General features: G+C 39.7%; 1 protein-coding gene across 3 annotated transcripts in view; it reads left to right on the top strand.

The window, feature by feature from the left end:
- The window catches only part of gng12b (guanine nucleotide binding protein (G protein), gamma 12b), a 28,512-nt gene extending 6,863 nt beyond the window's left edge, over positions 1 to 21,649 (top strand). For all 3 annotated transcript variants that reach the window (XM_085265318.1, XM_085265319.1, XM_085265320.1), the window contains 2 exons: positions 19,359 to 19,479; positions 19,589 to 21,649. In XM_085265318.1, the coding sequence (XP_085121444.1) occupies positions 19,387 to 19,479; positions 19,589 to 19,714 (219 nt within the window). In that variant the 5' untranslated portion in view covers positions 19,359 to 19,386 and the 3' untranslated portion in view covers positions 19,715 to 21,649. The remainder of the gene's footprint in view (positions 1 to 19,358; positions 19,480 to 19,588) is intronic.
- The last annotated feature ends 282 nt before the right edge of the window (positions 21,650 to 21,931 follow it).

Genomic DNA, 21,931 nt, shown 5'->3' on the forward strand with positions numbered 1-21,931 from the left:
TAGCATTTCTTTTTCATCTGGACTTTCTTTTGCACTGGTCCCGTGTTCCCAGAAACTGCAGTGAAACAGAGATTTAAGTTCTAGTATTATTTATGTACCTCTAACATGGACTGGCGTTCACTGGGTGGCCTTTGATTGCCCCGAAGGCTTGCAGATGCCACTTGAGATTAGCTCTTCTATCTGCAGAACTATAATGTAGACACATGTTGGCTTTGAAGTAGGACAAACAGATTCATCAAGTTTGCAAGTCAAAGAACATAAAGTCTCAGAAGTGTGCAGCTGGGGCTACTTCAGCCACTGATTCTACTTGCTCCTTGTTTACCTGTAAAACCCTTTTCAGTGGGAACCATATGCATTAGACTAATACTATAAATCTACTATGTAGTTTATTGTTAGCACAGGAACCTTCTCCATGGCATGCTTTGTGAGAATAAAACAGAACGTCCAGTCTACCCATCATTATGTAGACATAAAGCCACAAATGAATTATTGCTACAGTTTCAGATGTGTAATTACAATGTCGCCCTCTTGTTGCTCCCGATGAAATATCAGCTTAGTCAACAACTAGGTCACTGCATATCCAGTTTCCATCAATAGAATTTTCATGCAACTGCCATGAAGTTTTGCGCACGCATGCATGGTTCAAGAACTGAATACATTCTCCAGTCTGCAACAACAGAGTTGTTTTCTAAAGATGAACTGAAAGATGATCCACTGCCATTTCCTTATAGAAAAAATAATTGTAAATAATGGTTAACATGGTAAACATGATCCGTTTCAACATTAGCATTATGTGGGTAGGTTAGCAAGATTTTTGTAATTACCCCAGTTGTGGACTGTGTACATCCTCATGGAGATACTAACACGGCAATAGGCAGTTAAGCTGTGTCCACACAGGAAGCGTTCAGTTGTCCCTGTACTGCATATCTGATGATGTAGTAATGATCTTCATTAATCAATGCATGCAGCTGTCTGCACAGGCTCCATGCATTGTTTAGCTCCATTTCTGTCCTTGGTACACATAAATGCAACTAAAGGCATATTTTTATCCTGCAAACCTGCATTCCTGTTTTGTTTTGTTTTGTTTTTTGAGCATGCAACTATAGTACCTGTCCACTCCAGCTATAGTTCATACAAAGCATGGGTGACTTTCCCTTGTAGAGACAAAGCAGCAGCTGCTTGTTTTCATATGTATCTGTCATTGTACATGCTATTGTATAGAAGGTATTAGAAAGTGCTTCTGCATAGCAACAAATGTGCCCCGTTTAAAAAAAACAACCCAACGCTCTAATCATGGTTTCAGGGCCCTGACAATAAACAGTGCACACAGGCTGCTTTATCTGTTCGTGTGCTGTGGTGTCCACTTTGAGACGCTCCTGTGCCACATGTCTGCCAGACGAGAATTCCAGCCACCCTGATCTTTGCTGCGGAAGCCGTTCAGGGAGTGTTGGCGTCCAGTTAACAAACATAAGGGTTTGGCAGTTAAGAGAGGGAGGCCAAGCAGCCGTCGGGATGTCATCCTGCCCAGAAACTCTGCCTAGCCACTGGTTGCATGCCTGGGATTCTTTTGTACAAGCTGCTCTTTCCTGCTTTGATTTTTTTTTTTTTCCTAAAACATTTTCCTCTACCAGACAGTGGCACAGCGAAATATTTTCCAGTCCAGAAATAAGTTGCTTTTAATTGCATTGCCTTACAAGTATACACTTGGTGGTCTGCGCTGCTGTAAAAATGTGCCTTTGATTGACATTCATTAGAGATGAAACAGGGTGGTATGCAGCTCAGCACTGCAGCCACGTTCCAATGCAGTTGCACTGTTCTCAAAACAAACCGCTCCAACTGGTGCGCACATACTTTCCCTGTGAGATCCTGGTCGGTGCTTTGAATGAATGCAGCATTATAATACTCCAAAATGCATGACTGAAAAAGGCTCAGCCACCATCTGAACTCTCTGCACTGGACCGGGTTTGACTGTCATATCATGTAGGTCATGTAGGCAGACTGAGGTAATCTTTTGGGAAGTTAAATTGCTTATTTTGGATAATAAGCAGGTCGCTATTGCATGAAACTACAGATTTCTGCACTTTTGAAATCGCAGACCTGTCTAGGTCTTTGTAACCTAATGACAGCATAAATGCTCTTACTGATGTAAATGCTTAATTGCCAAGAGATTATATATTGAAAAGCGCTCTGTTTAGCTTTCATTGTTAAAATCGAAGCAGCTGTGATTCACTTCTCAACAGTGACACAGCAGGTCAGAACATGTGGCAGACAAACTGACATTGAAGTTTTGAAGTTGCTGAAGATGCTGAGAGTGAAATGCAAGTCAGTAATGAAATTATTCAAATTTGGTGTTCAAAAGTTGCTTTAACCTTACTAAATGTATGAAGAGTGAAAAAAGAAAGAATGAAGTGATAAAGTAATTAATTTTTAAATGCAAAAGGTCAACCTCACTTTATAATATTCTGCAAAAATGATTTTCTGTCCGTTGTGCATTGTTTAGGAACTAGAGGGGAAAATGTGAACTGCAGCTTGACTGGTTGGTGGCGGCAGTAAATCCTGTTTATTTGGTGTTTTAACTGTCATGACTGGAAATGAGCAGTATCACTGACTGATCTATTGCTCAGCATGCTTCTGACATGAGCCATGAGCCATGATGCATGACTACAACACAAAACCTACACTACATTGTAAAACCTTGTTAAAGCTGCAGTGCATGGAAATCTGAAGTCTTATAATCCCTCCCTTCAATGCTTTCTCTTTGGAAAGACGTACTACAGACTTCATTGTTTCTGTCTTGGAGATGAAGGCAGGAGGGGTTGCAGAATTCTTCTTATATCTTACAGAACTGGAATGACAATATTAATGGTTATTATGAGATTACTGCACAATGACGCCATGTTTAACCTCCTAGGACCTGCCGTCCACATATGTGGACATCACATTTTGGGGTATTTCGACCAAAATACTCAATGTTGCTCTACAACGGCCTGATATCCACTTATGAAGACATTATACTGCTGCTGTTCTATCGAAATTTTAAACGAATATCCTCATGTGGCTCTTATTTTTTAAAAAACAAAACAAAATTAAGGTAAAAAAAAATCAGGTAATTCTTTGTTTTTACATTCATCGGGCCCCAATATGTCCAAATATCAAAGAGAAATTAAAAATGCATGTCGTGGAAGAGTTCGGGTCTTAGGAGGTTAATGGTAGAGCCAGTTAATGTGAAAGTGAGAACTGATTTGCCTTGTAGACTCTGAAGGTCTCTCTGTCCTTTGCCCAGTCAAAGATATGTGCCCTAACTAGTAAAGACATGCTTTTATTTTCATTTTAGCTGTAACTATGTTATTAATGTAGCTGGCAAACATCTGGTGTCTATAACAAAACAACTTTTGTAAGTTGATAGAAAACAAAAACAGAGCTGAAAGAGTAACTCGCATACAAACTTAAAAAGGTATAAAATATGATTATTATTTTTAATTTCTTTTTCAGGAAATCTGTTGAACAAGTGTATTTGCTTAACTGCGCTTTATAATTGCTCCTGTAAAATACATTTAAAATATTTATGATTGAAAGTGTGACTGTTTAAGGTGACACATTATAAATGGGCAAGTTAAAGACAAATGCTTAACTAAATAAACTAATGTACTTTCAAATAGTAATTTTGTTCTTCTTCTTATTATTATTTGGGTTCAGTCAAAATGTCCACTGAGATTGCAGTTGCATTCAGACCAGTTAAACTTGAATTTCCGTGAAAACTAAATCCTCAGTGATGTGCTGTATAGGTTTTTGTCATCCTGAAACTTTCCCAAATGTACTTTGCCTCCTTGTGCAGAGATGGGCGAGGTGGATGTTTCGAATTCTTTCTCAGTTAATAATACCTGTTTCATTGCTCTCAACTCAGTGTATGCAAACTCTCTGGTAATAACGTGTTAGTCCAAAGGGCAGATTAGTAATGGGTTAGGACTGCAGGTTTACAATCAGGTGTCACGAGACATAAGCTGCAAGCACTTGTGTAGTGTCCCTATTAGGACACTTTTGCACGGTGTCCACCCCATCTGCTCTTACGTCTGCAGCCTTGTCTTCTGCCTCTCCCACGGCTGTTCATTGTGTGCTCACTCAGCTCTGGGGTGCTCTAGAGTTCACCGGAGGGAGAAGAAGAGGGAGGTGGGAGAGTTGTTAGTGTGAGGTCAGAAGGCTGTGTTTTTCTTTCCCATCCCTAGCCTCTTTTTATGCCTCTCTGTCCTTTGTTCGTCATGATAAGCAGTCAGGTGGCAGCAGAAGTAGTCTCCCTGTCAGCCACTATCACTTAACACCACCTTCTCTCACTAGTGGGCATGTTTGATTACATCATGCGATTATATCAACTTCTCTACAAAAACCACAGGAAGCTCTCATTTGACTAAAAACCAGACTCTCATTTTATTTGTGCAGACAGTATTATATTTGCAGGTTGTAATCTGCCATGCAACGTGGTATGCCATACCAGAATAAATTTTTTGGTTGCCTCAAAATCTAGCATGCACCCAATGCATGTTAGAGTCACTATGATTATTGACAACAAATTTTTTTCCAGTTTATGAAAAACCAGAACATCAGCTTAGCATAATAAAGAGAAGAGTTTTTCAAACTTCAAGTGTTTGTTTTAGATTTCAAAAACACCCATAAAAGATGTAAGCTGCTAAACTTGTTTGTGTTTGATATTGGTATGGAGATACAGTTACTGTATGTGTAAATATGTGTTAAACTTAGCAGGTCTTCAGGTCCAGCTTTCGAAGCTCAGCTTGCTCTGTAAGTCATGCCATGTAGTCAAACAATGTAATGCAATAAATATGTGCAGTCTAACTGTCTAATTATCGCATAAATTTGTTAATAAAAACTATATATATTTTTTAAATGGCTCATTAAACAATCCACACTTGCATAGTTAAATTAAAACATTTAATCGATTTGTGTTTACATTGCTCCCATCACTCAAATGTGACCTGTGAGTGCATCAGGTTTTGTTCCATTGGCCACTTTTGAAGTAGAGCATATACCCTGCATGGAGTCGGATACATGAACTACAGATTCTATGTTTCTGACTCAGATCTGTCTTGCTTGAGTCTGATTCCGTCACAGAGACGACATATATTTCGGGAAGGGAAGTGCTGTTTCTCAGATGCTTATGAAACATTCTGTGTTGCATCTTGTGCAATTGCATTCTTTGAATCGGCTGAGAAATTGCTACCTTAAGAGCATAGAGTTACTGACGGTTTCCCATTGAGATCCACCTGATCATGATGTTCATGATGCCCACTTTGTTCTAGACTTCACATCATGAAGCGTTTTCAAAGTAACCAATAGATGATGCTACAGTGGCTATGTTCATGTACAGTTCTTGCTTAAAAAATTCACACAGTATTTGAAGTATGTTGAAAGAATATATTTAAATGTAGTTTAACATTTACTGACAATCTGGATAAGTACTTCAGACACATAGATTTAGCTTGATTTAGTTTTATGTAGGAGGTGTGATAGTGGAGTCATCAAAAGAAGCGGGGTGGCACTGCGCCTGCACATGTATAGGGCTCAGACTTTAGTGCTACACCACTGATAACACCAAAACTTTGAGTCTGCAAAGTCTATGTGCTGAAATCAAGCACATTTAGAGTGCTTAACTTATTTTAGTTGTAGATCAGTTATCATCCCTGCTTTTTTAAATTGCAGGATGGAGTTCTTACATGAAGATAAACTGGGTCTCATTGAAATGTCCTGACAAACCTCAGGAGGAAGGGGTCATTTTGACCTTGGTAGCAATTGCGAGCACAGCAGCTGATCAAATGAATGAATGTGTTTGCTGATGTCAGTTACAGAATAATCATCTTTTCTTTTTTTTTTAAAAGTGAAAGTGACTAAAATTTAAAAGCAACAAATCATTAAAGAAATAACATTTAAAAAAAATGAGTAGTAGCTTCAGATAAACTTCCCTTTTTAATCCTGGGTAATTGGAGCAACTTTCCACTGACCTGCTTTGCATTGCAGTGGAAAAGAGTAGAAAGGAGAGTAATATCTGAAAAGATGGACACAAAAATCATCTATAAAAGTAATGGACTGCATTGTCTTTGCAGGAGTCTTTTGCACCCTCCACAATATAAATAAAAAATATACTAGATTAGATTTTTACCATCATTAGACTCAGAATTAGACTCAGGATGCTCATAATTTCCTACACGTTCTTACCCTTTTAATCGCATGCTTTCTTTGCAGAAAATGTGCACTGAGCATTGATAAAATGTATGCTAATGAGTTGCCACAAAATGTGGTTTCTTATTTTGCACTTTTTTTTTAATGGTTGAGTGAAGTGTGAAGTACTGCCTGCTATTAAATGTTCTCAAAATTTTATTTTATAATAGAATGTATATAAAATGTTTAAACCTGCCACCCAGTAGTAAAGGTATAGTGAGTTAGCCTTCCTCTCTGGCAGAACCAGTAAAGAAAGAACAACCTTTGCATGCATGTAAGCTAATAAGTGTATGTGTGATGGTTAGGCATGCTGAGTGTGGGGAAGTGGGGAAAAGGTGAGAGCACTGTGTGTTGGTAACCTTGGAGGAATGGCATGGAAGTGTCAGCTGAATGTGTAATGGTGATACAAGGGAGGACGACCTGCTGACGTTTATCCTTGAGCAACAGAGCATGTAAAAAAAAAAGTTGTAGATTACTTGGTTTGACATGTTATTCAACTGTTCATTCACACCCCTGTCTGTGTTCAGTATTGCTGTTTTTGAAGCTAAATGTGAAGCGTCTTGTGATGTGATGCTGCAGTTTAATGTGGACTGAGAGGAATTTCCTTCTCCCTGTTTATTTTCCCACAAAGTAGGGAGTAAAACGGGTTGGTCTTCTTGCAGAGAAAGAACCCTTTGGAGCTAAATGCATCCATTTCTGTTCATGAATAACAGGGTGGTGCAGTTGGTTAGAAGTGTAAATGCTGGATTATTTAAACAATGAGAGCTGTGACTTGTACGTTGGGTGCCATGTGAGAGCTAAAGGTGGTGCGAGACTGAGGGGTTGTGGGTTTACTGAATTCCTATCTGGTGAGCGGTGCATTGGTTTCTGTCTAGACAAAGCTCAGTTGTCGGGGAGACCCATGCAGATCCAGGACTGCCCCAGGCTCCAGGAAGTATTGGTGGGAGAGAGTAGGCTGTTATTTTTTTTTCCTCCATCCTGCTCACTTTTCTTTCCTTTGGGGATTTCAGCAAATGCAGCCTATTGCTGAGAGTGGGGTTTTTTTTGTTTTGTTGGTGGTGGTGGGAGTTTTTCTCCCATGATCGGGTGGAGACAGCTTGGTGCATGTGTGCAGTGATATCAGTGGCATAAAAATCCCACTGCTTTCATGTCTCACACTCACCAGGAAATAACATCCTGAATACTCACATTTACAGATGCATACACACTCAGCCACTTTGTGTAGGGCCCATCACAGTTGGATCACAGTTAGAACATTTTTACAAGTAAAACGGGTCTTTAGCTTTCTGATTATGGACGTCCTTTGTGTGGCTCAATTGTCTCTGAGTGGCTGTTTGCAGCAAGATAAGTCAAAGACGATGACTGTCAGTGAGCAGACAGAACTAACTAAGGGTTCATTAACTCTTACACTCAGCCATGCCTTGAGGGCTCTTTCCTGGAGCCAAGACAGATTCTTGTCTGGAGGATTTAGGGTTGACAGCAGACTTATTAACCATTTCCAAAATCTAAGTGACGATAATAAAGTCTGGATAAACACAGAAATATCCCTGCAGACGCCTCGTCCCCTTCAATCTGGATGTCTGGCTTGTCTGGAGTAGGGCGCTAGTAACGTGGTGTCAGGGAGGATTGGGCGATTATATTAAAATGTTAAACTTTTCACTACTGTCAAACAAAGATACTGAATACATTTCTTTGCACTACTTGGGATCAGTAGATAGTTGCCTTCTAACTTTAAAATGAACAAATAGGTGGTAAAAAATGTGAGTGCACACTCTATAACATGTCTTTGTGATGACTTGGAGTTTGTCACTAATTTTGAAGTGGAAACTCATGTGTGCTATTTCAGGAAAGTTCATCATTTCAGATGCTAGTAACAAGACTCAAATGATCGTTTAGTTCACATATTGCAAGCGTAACCCCCGCGAAAGCTTGTGCATTATTGTCTTCAAATACATTTACTGTATGCTGCTTAAAGCATATGTTGGCTATAAACTACATTTCCCACAATGCATTTTGATTGTTTGAACATCGCTTTAAACAATCGGGGGCAAGCGGGAGAACATCTAGCTTAATGTGATGTACCGCCAGATCTGTTGTTTGAATATAGACAACAGAAACATCAGAATCTCAGTTAAAAGCTCATAAAACCATTTCAACAACCACCAAAAAGCTAAATCGGCAAACAATTAACGAACAGGTGCGGGAAGCCAACATCTCCCAGATTCCAAAACTACAGATTTTGTCACTCTCCAACCAAAATTCACTGAACCAGCAGCAAAAGGAGACGACTACTTTACACCTTACGTTTGAAAAACATTGTAATGAATTCCCACTTACTTTGGCTGTCTTCCCTCACAGCTTTCGCTCAGTGTACTTTGAGACCAGTTTCCCATCAAAAATCTCTATTTTCTGCCTTATTTGCTTGCTCATTACGCATCAGTTTATCATTGTGTACAGTGTTGTTGGCCTCCTTTTTTTCCTCCAAAAAATGACATCTGACAAGAGAGCCTAATTTCTGCTATTCAGTACTAAAGAGATTTCAACTTTCTGACAGATTTCTTTTCTTTGTCGCAGCAACTTTTTCTTTAAGATGTAGAAAACAGTCAAATATGTGGCTTCAGAAAGGGGAGTTTCACTTCTCCGGCCCACTTAAGATCAAAGTGGGCTGTAGGTGGCTCGCAATGTAAAATGAGTTTGACATCCCTGATTTAGATGGAAAACTTTTTAAGTTAGCCATCAAACAACTGTTGATGGATTGCAGTCAAAGTGGGTGGATGAAAAAATCAACAAGTTTTTAAAAAAGTGTTGTTTCAAAGCTCTTTTTATTACACATGTTCAAAGTGAGTTTTGCAACAGGTTTGCATGATAACCCCCACCCACATTAATTTCCATATTAATAGCAACAGCTGCTGGCTGGCATGTTGTCTTGCATCTGGCCGTCCAGATTTAGCTTCAGACATGGTGGGGTAGTTCCTCTTTTGTCCGTCTGTTGCTCTTCTGTATTTGTCAAATAAAGGCAATATCTCCCAAAGCCAAATCTAATTTCTTTGGAAAATAATCAAAGCAGAGGGAGGAGGAAACTGAATACAGCATGATAAAGTGTAGTAGAAGAGAGCAGCACCTGGTTTGGGGCTTTTTAGCTGCTTGTCTTTCACTAAATTCCAAGTACATAAAAGACAAGTTGCCAGAACTTCAAAGAGCATTCTAATCTATAGATGTCATTCACTGTACCTCTCCACAGGGTGTGTATGAAAAAGACCAAGATGAACTTATTTCTCAGGGAATCAGAAGCACATTAGTCAAAGCTTTGAACTTTTAAACGGCTGCGCCTGTCTGCAGGCTGTGTGACCGAACATGCACACGCTCTCAAAAGAAACCTGTTTTTCCGCACATGGGGCCCAGGTGGGAAGAAAGGACAGGCAGACGGAAACTGGAGTGAAAATCTGTTGTCCTAAATCTGACCTCACCCTTGGTTTTAAAAAAAAAAAAAAAAAAAGAAAAAAAATCTGCATGCCAGTAGTTCAGGAAATGGATGTAAAGTAAAGTGAGAAGCTCAGAGAGAAACTTGCAGCCTGTGACTCAGCGGCTCGGAACCCCGATCTCCTTTTTAATCTGCAGCGCAAACACCGACACCTTCTGTGATTCTTTTCATGTCTGCTGACTTCACACAGTTAGGTGTTCAAAGCTTTTTGGACAGCACCGCCGACGCCTTTAAAGTCTGTCACCATCAAAGCTTGTAATCGATGATGCTCATGCACACATTGAAATGTTATAGCATTAGTCATACAGTTTGCCTCCTCCAACACTCAGAAGAGACGCTGTGTGTTTGTCTCTCTTTGGGAGGCCTCTGTCTCTTTCCTCTGCACGCCTGACTGGGCAGTCTGGTTCCCTGATAACATCAGGCTGTCTGAGATTAGTGCTCATGAGGGCGCAGTTAAACTTGTAAAAGCTCACAACTCCTGTCCCAGTTGCCTCTGTTGTGAACAATGCAAAAATAGCTGTTGTGAGTGTGGCACAATACTGATAGCCTGTCTGCATTGTCACTGTGCCTCTCAAATGAGCCTAAGCCTCAGAGCTTATTGTAGAGGCTGCCACAGATCCTGGCCCAGGAGTAGACTGTGGAGCCTGCCGGGGTTGTCTCAGTGTAAGGGACAGATAACAGAGGTGCTCTGTGTCCCACGGAGCAACACTTTTGTAACTGCAGCTGATAACTAATCATACAGGACATGGTTAGTAGCCTGCCTTTAGTTGGGCAAAACAATGAATAACACCTTTGTATGCAATAGATAGGAGTTAATGAAGCATTTGTTCTTTATTGAAGCAATTAAGTATTATAAATAGTGATATATTGCAGCAGAGTATTGAAATTACATAGTCCATCCAAAGCTGTAGTTGCTCCCCTTTGGCTTGTAACATTGCACAGAGATCTGCCTGACCAAACACTCTTAATGGCTTACTGACATATTATCATATGTGTGCTGAATCCTTCAGATCATCAAAGAATTTGTAATGTTAGACATACACAGTCCGAGTAAAGACAAAATGAAGATTTGAAATGAAAATATGATTTATTAAAAGCCAAAAAATATCCAAACCTGGTCCTTTGCGAAGAAGTAATTACCCCCTAGACGTAATAACTGGTAGCGCCACCCTTTGCACTCTATCGTGTTTGTGATAGCTGTGATAGCTTCTTCGCTGATATATATATTTTTTTCAATTTAGCCACTTTGGAGGGGTTTTGAGCATCTCAATGTGATTTAAGTCCAGACTTTGACTTTTACATATTTAAAAAAAAATTTATTCATTTAATTTGCTGGAGTATTTCAGAATCATTTGTACTTGGTAAATGGCCTGTATTTGTATAGCGCTTTCCTAGTCCCTAAGGACCCCAAAGCACATTGCACCCACATTCACACACTGGTGATGGCAAGCTACATTGTAGCCACAGCTGCCCTGGGGAGCACTGACAGAGGCGAGGCTGCCGAACACTGGCGCCACCGGGCCCTCTGACCACCACCAGTAGGCAACGGGTGAAGTGTCTTGCCCAAGGACACAACGATTGAGACTGTCCAAGCCGGGGCTCGAACCGGCAACCTTCCGATTACAAGGCGAACTCCCAACTCTTGAGTTGCCCAGCTTGAGCTTCAGGACATGAGCTGTTTCTGTGTTAGTGTTAGTTTCATGCCAGATATAACAGGACGCAAACCTTCCAGAAATATCAACTTTTGTCTCATCAGTCCACAGAATCTATTCATCAAAATGTTTTTTTCCGTGTTGTTTCTGGTCAACAGTGGTTTTCACCTTGGACCTCACCAGTAGATTCCATTTTTGCCCACTCTTTTTTTTTTTTTTTTTTTTAAATATTCTGAACACTGACCTTAACAGAGACAAGTGAGTGCTGCATGTCCGTAGTTCTGGGTTCTTTCTTGCTCCTGGAGTAATTTTGGTAGGCTGGCCACTCCTGGGATGGTTCAAGGTTCTTTATTTGTCACATGCATAGTTATACAAGTATAACACACAGTGAATACTGCAAGCAGGCGAATTCTGTACATTAATATGAATAGACATCTGACTATTTTACAGGATAGACAATATAAACATGTTTAAAATTAAAGGAGTTGAAATGTACATTGTGCCTGGGTTTAGAGTGTCTGGAAGAGAGTCCTGTCTCAGTCAATTATAGATGATGTGAGCGGGCGGGTGTGTGTGTTTAGGGCACGGATGGCTTGGGGATAGAAGCTCCTCTTGAGTCTCTCTGTCCTTGCCCGGAAGATGCGGAACCTTCAACCAGATTGCAGAAGTTGGAACAGTTTGTTGCCAGGATGGGACGGGTCCTTCAGTATCTGCGCTGCTCTAGTCCAGCATCTCCTGGTGTAGGTGTCCTGAAGCGGGGGGAGAGCAATCCTGCAGCAGCGTTCTGCTGTACGGACCACTCTCTGGAGAGCCTTTTGGTCCTTCACACAGCTGTTCCCAAACCACGATGTCATGTTCTGTGTGAGGATACTCTCCACAGCGCCTGTATAGAAAATCCTGAGGATCTTTGGAGAGACCCTGAACTTCCTCAGTTGTCGTAGGTGATACAGGCGCTGCCTAGCCTTTTTGGTCTGGACCTGAATGTGGGCAGCCCATGTCAGGTCTGAGGAGATGTGGACACCAAGATACTTGAAGGACTGCACCCTCTCCACTGGAGCTCCATTGATGATAATGGGCTTGTAGTCTCTGTGCTGACCCCTTCTGAAGTCCACCACCAGCTCCTTAGTCTTCACCACTGATCCCAGTTTTTGTCATTTGTGGATAACAAATAAAGAACCTTGAACGGCTTGCAATCTGGCTATTAGTCTTTCCAGACTAATAGATATAAATAACATTGTTTCTCATTTGTTCTTTAGATCGTGGTATGATGTGTTGCATTTATAGATCTTTTAGCTTACTTCATATTATCAGACAGGTTCAGATTAAGTGATTTCTTGATTCAACAGTATTTGAAATAATTACACTTGTGTCTCTATTGAAATTGAGCTCAGCTTTCCAAACAATATGGTTAATTAATGAGTTAACTCTGAATTGAATCATCATGTAAAAAATGCATTTTGTTTTTATTCCGGTTATCTTTGTCTATTGTTGTTATTTGTTGATTATCTGTAAGTGTGATGAATATTAAAAAAAGAAATCAGGAAGGGGGGAGTGCTTTTTCATGACACTGCCACACTGTTGACAGGCAATGCGTCAGTTCTAACCCAAACCCTGTTATCAGGATGAATACCCTGGTGCGTGTCCTGCTTGCACTTTGTTTATTTTCTCCACTTGCTGATTTGCTTTATTTTTCAAGGTCCTTTTCCTGTCGATTAGGGTTAGGAAAATACTGTTTTTCAAGTTGAAATATGCCCTCTCACAATAGTAACCTTGCTTGTAGGAGTTTTCCGTTACACCCACATATCACTAATGTCATCACCCAGTGCGTAAGGGTCCGGAAGCTAACCTTGTTCCTAAATGAGCCATGTGAGCTTATTTAGTAAAACAGAACTAAAAGCCTGGGGATGAGAATGAGCTGAATCGATGCATAAAAATCTAGAGCTGTAATTAGCCTGAAACATGCAAATCAAAGACCAGCAAGTGGGCTGTAAGCCAGCTAAATAACAGGCTTCAGTATTCTATTGCAGTGCTTCTCAAAGCATGGAGGCATGGAGACACTGCAGGTTGGGCGCACATGCAGGTGGAAGTGCATCACCTTGGGAACTCTTACAGTTTGGTTTTCTGTTACTTTTTGTTCTCACTAGCTTTTTACTTTTGTGGTTACTCTCATAACTCGTGTTTAAAAAAAAAAAAAAAAAAAAAAAAAAAGCTTAAAATTGCTCACTTCACAGTAACTCTGTTTGGAAATGAAAGCCACTTCAGTAACCCAACCTGCCATTACCCAGTGCCACAGGACAGGACACTTTGTACCTAAATGAGTCACAAATTTAATAAAATACCACTAAATGGTGCCTGGGGAATGAGAACGAGGTGTATCGATATAACGGCGCAATAAATCTCTAATTAGCCTAAGGTTTGCACGTCAAAAACCAGAAAACAGACCAAAATGTCAGTTAAATAACAAGTTCACTTCTCAAACTGTGGGTCTTGGAGCCACTGTAGGTGAGAAAGGGAGATGCCAAGTGAGGCTTTGGAACTGGAACATGCCAAAAAAAAAAAGAGAGCATGAGAAGCATGCAGTGGGGCAATTTAAGTCATTTGTAAAGCATCAAGAAAACGGTACCCATGCTTTTGAAAGTTGCACCGAAAATTAATTTGTTCAGTTGTATGTTTGCGTGTGCCTATCTTTTTCCACCCTCTTGACCATTTCACTCTTGAAAAAAAAAAAGAAAAAAGAATTGTCTCAGAAAGGTTAAACACAGAACATAATTTTAAAAAATGAAGAATTTGCAGCACCAACAGCCAATTCTTGAACTCTTGCTAGTCACGGATGGAAACGGGAATAGTTTGAGCTTTCATTAATGAGTTTTGCAAATTTTTGTAGCAATCACTCCCGCTTTGAGCTTGTTAGGGTTAGGGAGGACCATATGGACCAAAGAAATGATAATAACAGCTAAGGAGTATTTCAGTACACATATGGGCATATGATATGTCATTAGGCCATTAGAGTATTTGGTCAGGCAGCAGATCTGTGTGCACTATTACATACTAAAGGGCAAAAGCTGCTGTCATAAACTCTGCAGGACCTCTGTGCTGGCACTGTGAGGGCCCACCTGTGCAAAAGCCCTGAAGCCACATCAAAGTAAGCCCTCCGCTGTAAAACTTCAAATATGTTTTCATCAATCCTTTCAGTATGCCACATGTTTACATTTGCCACACATAAGCACACACGCTAGATGCAGACAGGCGCAACACAGCTGAAGACATTTCAGACATTCTTTTGGCTAGCAGGATCTTAAAGACTCTGCCGCACTTGGTATCACTACTTGTTTATGTTTGTTTTACTGGAATGAGTGCACTTTTTTTTTTTTTTTTTTAAACCACGCATTTGTTTAATTGAGGTCTTATTTCAAAAATAAAATTTCTAGTGTACTAAAAAGTGTTCCTTGCAGTAGGAACTATCTGCATATAGTGCAGTGGTGGTTTTAACTCAGGAATACTTCATGTTTTTCAAGAAGTATAAAACATAAACAAGCTCATTTGGGGCAAATGAGCTTGTTTATGTTTTTTGACTTTGGGGCAAATCCAGGTTAAACGTTTCTTGTATTTGAGTATGCATGCTATAAACCAGTCCGGTTTGCCTCACTACAGTACATACATATTACGGGAAAAGTATGGGAGTTTTTTTTCTTCTTCAAGAAATATAAAAATACTCATTTTATTCAAATAGCTTTAGTACGGTCAGAATCTTAAGGAGAACCTACAACAAAAGTCACATTATTGACATGCATGAAATTTAGAAGTAATTAGTTTATTTTGATCCCTCAGAAGCAGCAGGGTTACTGTAACACTAGTCACTGCCTTGACTTATAATAAGGGATTACTTGGAATCCAGCTCATTTCAGGAGAGGGACCTCCCTGTATCAGACAGTTCCTTTGAACGAAGTTGCACAGCAGAGTCTGTGTGTGATGAACCAATCCTGCTGGAAGGATCTGTAAACCCATTCACCTCTTTCAGTCTGGCTGCTGAAGACAGTATGCCACATCTGGTCTCTGCGGTCTCCACGTCTCTGTGACTGGTGGACGATCACCTCCCAGCAGCTACTTTTTAGCTGTTCTCATGAGTTTTTTTTTTTTTTTTTTTTTTTGTAACCTGGAACTTATTTTTTATTGCAAATAATTTCACTTTGTTTTTCTTATGAACTTTTTACAGCCTTCTATAGAAAGTGGTATAGGTTACAAATCTTTTCACAAATCAGCAGCAGAGCCAAAATAAATCAAGCAATTTGATAAATCGGGAAATAGCACAAAGGTTTTAAACCTTTTATCTGTTTAATGTGCAGAAAGAATTGTCCATGCTTTTACTTTTAGTTGTCTGGATGTGCAGCTCAAAGGATTATCAGGTAAACATCCTAATTTCAGCTCTACAGGAAATATGACCACTATAGCACCTGTACTGAGGTCATTGTATTGGCTTTTGCTTGTTTTAGAACTAAACCCCTAATACTTTTTTTCTTCTTCATTGCCTGCTTATTCTGGGACATCAGTCAAAAGTGGTGAAGTGTTATGGATCTTATGGGTATATTCTTAGTTATTTTATTTATTCACTTGCTCACGTCAGTCTGTTGACTTAGTTTCATATTATCTGACTAGGTTTGTGCCTGCAGCCTCTGTGGTAGCTCGTGCTTTGTGCAGCACATTGAGAATCCACCTAGAATGAAATGTGCTGTATAAATAAGTTCTGCTTTCTTTCTTGCCTAATAGTTTAAGTGAGAAGCTGAATCTCTAGAAAAAAAGTACATTTATTTCAGAATGGTTTTATTTCACTCTTTGTATTTTAATAACATCATGGACACAAACTGGCATGATCTGACAGTGTTCCACTGAACTTCTTGAGATGCCAGGAATACTTGTCTTTGAAGTGCCCCCACAAATGCTCTTTGAGGTTGAGGTCAGGTAGCAGTCCACACTCCCTGGTCTACTTTGGTGTTCAAGTAGGCCCTCAAAGCTTTGAGGTGTGTTTGGATTCATTGTCCTGCTGCAGTATGTATCATTCTCCAGAAAAATGCAGGGTGGAGCATCTCTCTGAAGAATGGAGTGTGGCTTGTTTTTGGTCAGGGTTTCGATTAAGTTCAGGTACTCGGCTCCAGGGTAGACACACCTGGTCTGCTGGAAATGTGAGGCATAGCCAGGTTTACTTGCTTTCTTGCCTAATGGTTTAAGGCATAACCAGTGAGGGAACAATAGCTAAAAGTTGCTTCACCTAAACAATCTGAAAGCCACCAATCTGCTTCACTTTCAAAGCTGTCATACAACTAGTGCAATCTTAAGTGGATCTTCTTAATTATGCGTCTAATTGACAGCAATTCCATTACTGAATTTGTTTATCTATTAAATTCTTTAATTCCCTTGACCCAGTTTTATATGAGCAAAGTAGTACACCTATAGAAGTTTTCTTTTGGATCAGTATATCTGCTATAATATTTGAAATTCCAAACAGGTTACTCATGCTAGCTGTAGCATGTTTGTGCAGCATTCCTTTTCATTTAGGCATAAAATGTGCTAAGCAGGATTGCAATATTTAGAAGGATAAGCTGCTTAGTTGGGAAAGAGTTTTTTGGACTCTAAAGTGTACTTATTATGGCAGTTTGTATGGGGAATAATATGCAACAGGGGGTCACAGTTTTTTAGGGCATAGTGCCCTTTGCTATACTAACATTAAACATGCAAGCTGCAAGTAAACCTACACAGCCATACCAGGATAGGTATGGATGCCCTAAATACCTTAGATGTTTTTTAGTCTGTGACTTGTGTTGCAAGATGAAAGGTCTCTACACTTCCATCTCAAAAATCTAATGTTTAGTTCAGTGTAAACAGTCACTGTTACCCAGCACTTTTATGTTTCTGGTCTCAGGGCTTGATAGTAACAGCCAGCGTCACACAGTGTCCGTGCAGACGTTAGTGGGTAGTTACTAACCCTGCTGTGACGCAGCTCTAACCTTTTTCAGAGTCCACTCCTGCCTGGCCAGCACAGCTGTGTTGACGAGAGATGCATGACATGAAGTGGTAACTTCCTTTGTACAATGAGTACACAGGTCCAGAATGTTGTACACGAGCCTGACAGTAAATATGTGCAATCGTGCTTTTGGTTTTAATGTCAGCATGCAGGTTTTCAGGAAAGCTACCTTGACAACTGCCTTGCAAAAGCCTTGCACTCCAGCAATAACAGCTACACTTTCTCTATCCTAGGTTATTATCCCATGTCTGTAGCTTCTATTTTTAGCACCTCCACCCCATATTTAATCATTTATACTTTGGAGGGTAACAGGCGATACTGCTTCCTGTGGAGGAAGCGGAAAGGAGTGGGTGGGTGAGGGGGGGGTTAGAGAGATGTATGGTCTTGTCTTTTTTTCTGTAGGCAGTTCTGCAGTTGCCCATGTTTCATCTCCCTTCCGTTTCAGCGTGTTCCCCTCCTCCGTAATATCCTGCATCAGAGCACAGAGCTAACATTTACTGCACCACATGCCAAAGGTTATTTTTGTCAGTCCCACAGAGCTGCTCTCTGCTGTGTTTTCTTAATGTGTTCCAGGAACAAAAGCTGCAAATTATCAGCTGAACAATTGCTATGCACAGTTTAAGTTCTCAATAAAATTGCTCAACAGTGCATTTACTGTGTTTTACTCTAACTTTGAATACAAGACATTGTGTTACTCTTGCGTTAGAGACTGTTTCTGGTTTTTAAAGGAAATTGCTTTTAGTGGAGAAAACAGAAAGGAAACACGAGGATTTGTTCAAAGACTGCTTCCCCTTTGAATTCTGCCTGACAGTTGGCTAAAGTTAAATGTAAAAAATGGCCAGCGTGTCGCCTCCCCTACGAGCAATGACGTAATGAGTCGGTAAAAGCAAACCAATGTATCCTGGAAGTGGGAATTGTGAAACTGGGTTGGGTCACAGCTTTTACGCATATTGAATGAATTCAGGATTTGGTCAACTGCCACTTCTGAGAAGTTGCACAGTTATAGAGTTTGTTTCAGCTTCCACATTTTAGTAACTTGATTTCTTATATCTAAGGACATCATGCATAAAACCTCTAATGCGTAAACATGCAGCTTTGTATTTTTTCTTACAGCCCTTTTTTGTTAGTGAGTGCTTGCCAATAACTGAAATATTTCATGTATTACATAGATTGTTGCAACATTTTTATGCAGACATACACAGTGATATAGACTGTATCTCAAAGATGGTTAAAACCATTGGTCCTTGATGTTTTGTCTAGAACCACCTCGTGTAGTGTCAATAAGTGATCTGTCATTTGATTGGATTTTTACTTTCCTGGGAGAATCTTATGGCAGGTGGAGGAAAATCAAGCCAATTGATGTCAGGTATGACAAATCATGCCACAATGATTTGTCGTTGGGTCATGAAATAAAATTGCACTTCCCACTTAGTACATCAGCATTAATTTTTTGGCAGAAGAGACTTTTTTGTGTTCTTTTGTTTTAGTCCGAGCCAGATTCCTTCTTGCTCCGTTTCAACTTTTATAGCTCTATTTCACATCTTTCCTCTTATTGGTATCATTTTAAAACAATATTTTTTTCAACATTTAATTTTGTAACTTAATATTGCATTTAAATGCTGTAACCTTAGCAGAAAGGTAATGTGCAGCTGGGACATGGGAGGTATCGAATACAGCTTTTAAGCCAAATAACTGCAATTTGACTTGATGCTAAGCTCATTCGTCTCTATATACTAATAGCATCAAGTCTATGTTCATCAACTTAGATTCTGTTTTGTTGCTGTTATAGCCTCGCATGTATTTTTAGCAGCAGCTTGGCCTTTGTGTCACTTCTTTAATCTCCCGCAGGAACATCTTGTTGCCAGTCAGCATATCAACAAATTAATTAGACTGTGGTTTATTTGGTTTCCTTTATCTAAATACCAGATGCATCTCTACACTAATTAACGTGCATTCAGTAAGGATCATATTTTGTCTTACACAGGTTTAAGCACAGCTGTCTAAAAACTGCAATGTCATCAAAAATGCAGAGCTCCAGTAGCATAGTTCAGGCCAGACGGACGGTGCAGCAGCTGAGGATAGAAGCCAGCATCGAGAGGATAAAGGTATGTCTGCAGTCACATTCACACCACTATGACTGTTCCACTTTCTTTTTTTTTTTTTCTTTTTTTTTTTTTTTTTAGGAGATTGGTGTATTTACTGATTTCTTTGCAGGTGTCCAAGGCTTCATCGGAGCTGATGCGCTACTGTGGAGAGCACGCCAAGAATGACCCGCTGCTAATGGGTATCCCTGCTTCAGAAAACCCTTTCAAGGACAAGAAGCCTTGCACAGTTTTGTAGGGAAACACCTGAACTCTTGCTTTTGATGCTAAATCCTATGTGTAAAAGCTCTGCTCACAACTTGCCTTAAGGCCAGTATACCCCTTAACTTTTTCACATGCCTGCTTGAGTTTGATAAGGAATGTAGTCCTCTCTGCCTTTTAGTCAAATAGCTGTGACACCAAAGAACGGGCAGAAGGCTGAAGCCGTTGCCTCTGATCAAAGCTGCGGCTCTAACAAAGATGATTAAAAGTGGTGGCTTTTGTTTGTCTGCACTGTAATCTGACAGGATCTGGAAGGCCACAGACCTCAGCCTGAAAGGAGCTGAGAGTTGGGAGAGTTGATGACTGTAATTATGACAGCACGTATAAACAAGCCCCCTTCAAGTCATTGGTCTAATCAGATTTAGGCTTTGGGTTTTCACTTCTTGCTTTCATCAGGAAACGGTTTGTATTCTGTTCAGAATGAGACAATTAACAAGATAATGATATCCTGTCAGATGAGTTAACTGTCCAAACTCTAATGGACCTGCATTTCCGGGATAAACAGAAAGGGAGGTCCATAACCACTGATGTACTTTTTATTGTCACGCATTTTGACTCAGAAGAAATGGTCTAAAATCATCAAAGGAGACCCATTATGATAATTTCCAGCTCCGCATTTTATCCTTAGACTCTACTACAGTAGTTTTATATGATTTTACAATTTAAAATATTCCTTAGTTTTTGTGCATTCTACTTTACTTCCTATTCCCCTCCTCTTATGTCACGTTTAATCTGATTGGCTGCCTCTCACAAGTAGGTGGGGCTTCTGCACCATACCTTATTGCCCAAGAGGGAGGGGGACTGCCTGAAGCTGTGCTTAGAGCAGTCTGAAGGCTGAGCTTTTAGATCATAGGGATTACTCGATCATACGTGTCTCTTATATCTAACCTTATATAACCTTTCCAGAGATGCAAAGAGTTTGTTCAAATATAATTCAGATTTTGATTTTTTTTAGACATTTCAAAAAATGATGTGGTGCACTTGTACAGTGCAGTGCCAATATTTCAGGATGAATTGATGCTTAATTTTGCTGTAAGCTTGCTGTTTTTGCAACTTTGGTTGTATTCAGCGGAGAGCGATAAAAGAACACGAACATGATATCTGTAAGTCTTACGATGCAAGTACTTGGAGGATGACACTCTTAAATGGAGTAAACCTTAACCTTGCCATGAAGCCGTTACTGTAGAAGAAAAATATTTACAGTAATCAGACTCATCAGATCTAGTTTCGCTGCTTCTGTCTGCAGACCTGAGGCTTCTTGTTTGTACACTTCAGGCACTGTGAAACTAATGAACACCAAATGACTGTTATGAGTTTGAAACATTTCATGTTTACAGCTCAAACTTCCTTTGATTATATCATGTTGACATAGCTGCAACTTTATGTCATTTGTGAGCTATACTCTTGCTAAAACATGAGCAACTACTTTTGTAATTTTACCAGCCAGGGCCTTAATAATGAAGTTAATCCTACTTTAACCTCTTGACTACCTTTAAGTCACATAAGTGCTGTTGTCTAAAACTGTGAATTATAAGATTCTTTAGGTGAATTAAGAGATATATGGGGTATATCTTACTAAAGGCTTGTAACACTGTGCCCATGTACCAGAGTATGTGCTTGCTTGTAAATGTTCTTTTCAGGTTTCAGTCAAACCTTAACATTTGACTTTCTATTTTGTTTCATGATTTCAATGTTTGGGATTAAAAAGTGTTACGTGTTGCTGTGTTAACGATACATCTGGTTGATTTTGATCAGTCTGTATGGATTTATGTTTTTGTTGATAAGTCTGTGGTTTCTCACACGTGGTGTCAATAACAGCTTACTGTCATATTCAAACCTTTGCCTGTTGTTGCATATATTCAATGCAAATAAATATGGAAAACAAGTTAAATTATTCAACTAAATTTACATAAGCCTGTTTTAGACATTTTCATTGCATGAATCATCATTTATATAATCAAATGGAGGGTCTACAGTGTTCATTTTTCGGCTCCATATGTTTGATATTGGACTTTACAATAGTAGGTTTTCATCATTTAAAGTTCATGATGATCCTTATTTGTCTTAGACTGAGCATTGGTGCAGATCTTAAGTGAATCCAACATCTAAAACAAACTGAACTACCTTTTAAGCAAGCTATCTGCTGATTGGCTGCCCCTTGTAAACAGCAGGGTTTGAACAGCTGTGGTTGTAG

This window comes from Mchenga conophoros, linkage group LG23, assembly GCF_057382185.1.
Source record: "Mchenga conophoros isolate Kocher_MC1m ecotype Shallow Benthic linkage group LG23, M_conophoros_male_GT1.1, whole genome shotgun sequence".
Lineage (NCBI taxonomy): Eukaryota > Metazoa > Chordata > Actinopteri > Cichliformes > Cichlidae > Mchenga > Mchenga conophoros.